The 2,811-nt window shown below is 56.6% G+C and overlaps 1 protein-coding gene across 1 annotated transcript in view; it reads right to left on the bottom strand.

Moving 5' to 3' along the window:
- The window catches only part of LOC106897468 (THAP domain-containing protein 1-like), a 37,128-nt gene that overhangs the window by 6,368 nt on the left and 27,949 nt on the right, over positions 1 to 2,811 (bottom strand). The window contains exons 3-4 of the mRNA XM_014958094.1: positions 437 to 495; positions 16 to 240 (exon numbers count right to left, since the gene is read on the bottom strand). Of these exons, the coding sequence (XP_014813580.1) occupies positions 16 to 240; positions 437 to 495 (284 nt within the window). The remainder of the gene's footprint in view (positions 1 to 15; positions 241 to 436; positions 496 to 2,811) is intronic.

Below are 2,811 nucleotides of genomic sequence, written 5' to 3'. Positions count from 1 at the left end.
GCCCCCCCAGCGCACCCTCCAATCAGGCCGCCCCCGACTGCCCTCCTAGCTCCGCCCCCTTCCCCGTGGCGGGTGCCCCGCCCGCTCTCCCGCCTCCCCGCGGCCACATCTGGGCAGCGGCGGCCCGGCCCGCCCTCCCGCGCGCGCTGGGGGCTGGGGGGCGGGGGGGCTCGGAGGCGGAGGGGGACGGAGCCCCGGGGTAGGCGGCGCTCACAGGCGCGGGGAAGGTTTTCCGGCTCTCTTCAGACAAAAAAAAATAATAATAATGCTGAAGGAGAAAAAGAAAACAAAAAAAAAAAGCCCCAACCCTCCACTGGCATACCGCACAGTCGCGTTAAGGATGTGTAAAAGAACTTAGTTTCACTCGCTGAGGCTCAGCTTGCAGGTCCATCGGCAAATGTTGCATAGCGATCTAAATAAATCGATCTGGCCTTACAAATGTTTATCTTGAGCAGCTTCTGAATTTTTCCCGTTCTGCAGGCTCGCCTCCCAGCTCTGCGTTAGATCAGAGAGAAAAACCACCTGACCGAAAATAACAGACCAACAGGTCTCATCAGAGGTCTGACGAAAGGACTTACCTTTAATGTCACCTCTGGCACGTATCACATATTTAGAATTTCTCTGACAATGACCCCAGAACCAAATGAACCTCCCCAGCTTTTTCTTTGTCCCCACCCAGGACCTCCTCTTCTCCTCAGCCTACTTTCCCTCTCTGCACTTAATATGCAAGGAGAAGAAGAGAAGCTACGCTGACTTTATCTTAGAGGCTGCGGCTTTTCTGCCTGAACAGCCCTCTTTGCCCAGCTGCAGGGAAATTACCAGTCACTGCCATTTGCTTGTACGGGAATACGTCAGGAAAAGCCCACATGGCAGGCAACTTTCACAAAGCTGCTCTCATTAGCTGTTTTCAGTACTTGATGTTGACTGAGCACTGCTAGCTCTGCCCCTCTGATGCTAGGTCAGCCAAGAGACAAGGAAACAAAAATAAGCTCTTTCTAGCACCAAGAAAGACACGCTTACTCTTCCCCTATCCATGCAAATGCCTCTGTTTCTGGCTCTTGCCCGATGGCTTGCTCCTGGCTGCAACCCTACTGCCACCAATTTTCTGGACAGTGATTCTGCTACAACCCTAGGGAGCAGCAGAGCAGGACTGCCCCATGGAAAGGTGAGCTGGGGTGGCCAGAGCCAAGGCAGTGGCCTTCACCAGCCTGGGCAGAGTCCTGCAGCACCTAAGCAGGGCAGGCAGAGCAAGCATCAGTGGTTGGACCCACTGACACGCCCAGAGGAGGAGAGGTGATGAACTGGGTATGAGATCCACCCAGGGAGTCCAGGCAGGAGGAGCAGGAGATGGTGTCGGGAACAGAACTGGAAACACAGGTCCAAGGTTCACCCAGAAGACGGGGCTGGAGAGAGGAACTCCTGCAACATATCTGGGCAGGGACTGAAGGCCCTGTGCTGAGTTGAAATTGAGCTCCTGCCCCATGGGCAGGGTGTGTAGTTGGGGGCCCCAAGGTAGGTGAGTCAAGGTCATCAAGGCCTTAGTGCACTTAGACTCTGGTTCCCCTACAGATCTGAAGTGGCACGTCTGGAGCAAAGTCCTTCCCGACTTGATAGCGGTGTCTCTGCCTCCTCCCCCACTCCCAGTTTTGAAGCAGTCCTAAACACAGTGGAGGCACGGTGTGGCCATGCACAGGGTGAGGCTACAGCAAAGCTCAGCAGCATGGCTAGACCTCGGGAGAAGAGGCACTTGGTCTTGATGGGGAGGAAATATCTTGCAGGGAGGAAATATCTGAGGAGAAAGCACAAGTAGATTGCAGATGGGCAATACCTGAGGGGATGCTCGTGGGTCCCACCATGTATGGGGATAACTGGTGAACATGCAGATAAGCCACTGAGGCTCTCAGTCAGGAAGCTGACTTCATGGAATCACGGAACCATGGAATTGTCAGAGTTGGAAGGGACCTCTAGAGATCATTTAGTCCAACTTTCAGCAGTTCTGCCAGGATCACAATCGTAGCCCCAGCAGAAGGAATTTTTAAAAGACTGGGTGGAAAGCAATTTCCTCATCCTCTAAGAATTTTGGAGACTTGGAGAGGGGCAGGAAGAACTGTCTCAACTGAAGATAACAAATAAATACCATCCCCAAACTGAAAAACAGTACTTTACATTTCAGTAATGTCGAAAAGACATCTAAGCTGCTTCACACTCTTTCTCTAAAGTTGGTTTTGTTTCTTTTTTGTTGGTGGTGGTGGGGTTTTTTTTTTATTATTTCAGAAGAAAAGCTGTGCCGGGTCCATCTCCTTCTTGCGAGCAGCTTCTGCTCTGACAAGTCGACATGTTTCCTGACGGCCGAGCGTTTCCCCGGCAGACCTCCCGGCCGACGCCGTCAGGGAGCGTTAACCCCCGGCACTCCCCGTACCCATCACAGACCCAACGCACCAACACCCGCCCACAGCAGGCGCCACGCGTGGGCTCTGCTCGCCTTCCTCCCGCAGGACGTGTTGCCGAGGCTGGAGCGTCCCCGGGCGACGCCCGGGGGAAACCCCTCGTCCCGGGCTCAGGACCCGGCAGCTCCTCCTCTCCCGCACCGCGGCCGCGGGGCGAGTTTTCTTGCGGGGAGCGGCGCGGGCTCCCCACGGGCGCCCCACCGGAGCTACACCGGGGCTGCGGCGGGAAGCCCTTTCGCGCAAGCCCGGCGGGCGGGGGAAAGAGCCGGGGGACCGGCGGAGGCGGCGGCGGGGCGGGCAGTCGGCGGGCCCGGGGCGTGGCGTGGCGTGGGGCCGGCGGTGGCCGGGAGGCGGCTCAGTCCCC

Source organism: Calidris pugnax, unplaced genomic scaffold (genome assembly GCF_001431845.1).
Source record: "Calidris pugnax isolate Ruff unplaced genomic scaffold, ASM143184v1 scaffold317, whole genome shotgun sequence".
Lineage (NCBI taxonomy): Eukaryota > Metazoa > Chordata > Aves > Charadriiformes > Scolopacidae > Calidris > Calidris pugnax.
The sequence above is the reverse complement of the archived record's forward strand: the minus strand, read 5'-3'. Positions and strand labels throughout refer to the sequence as shown.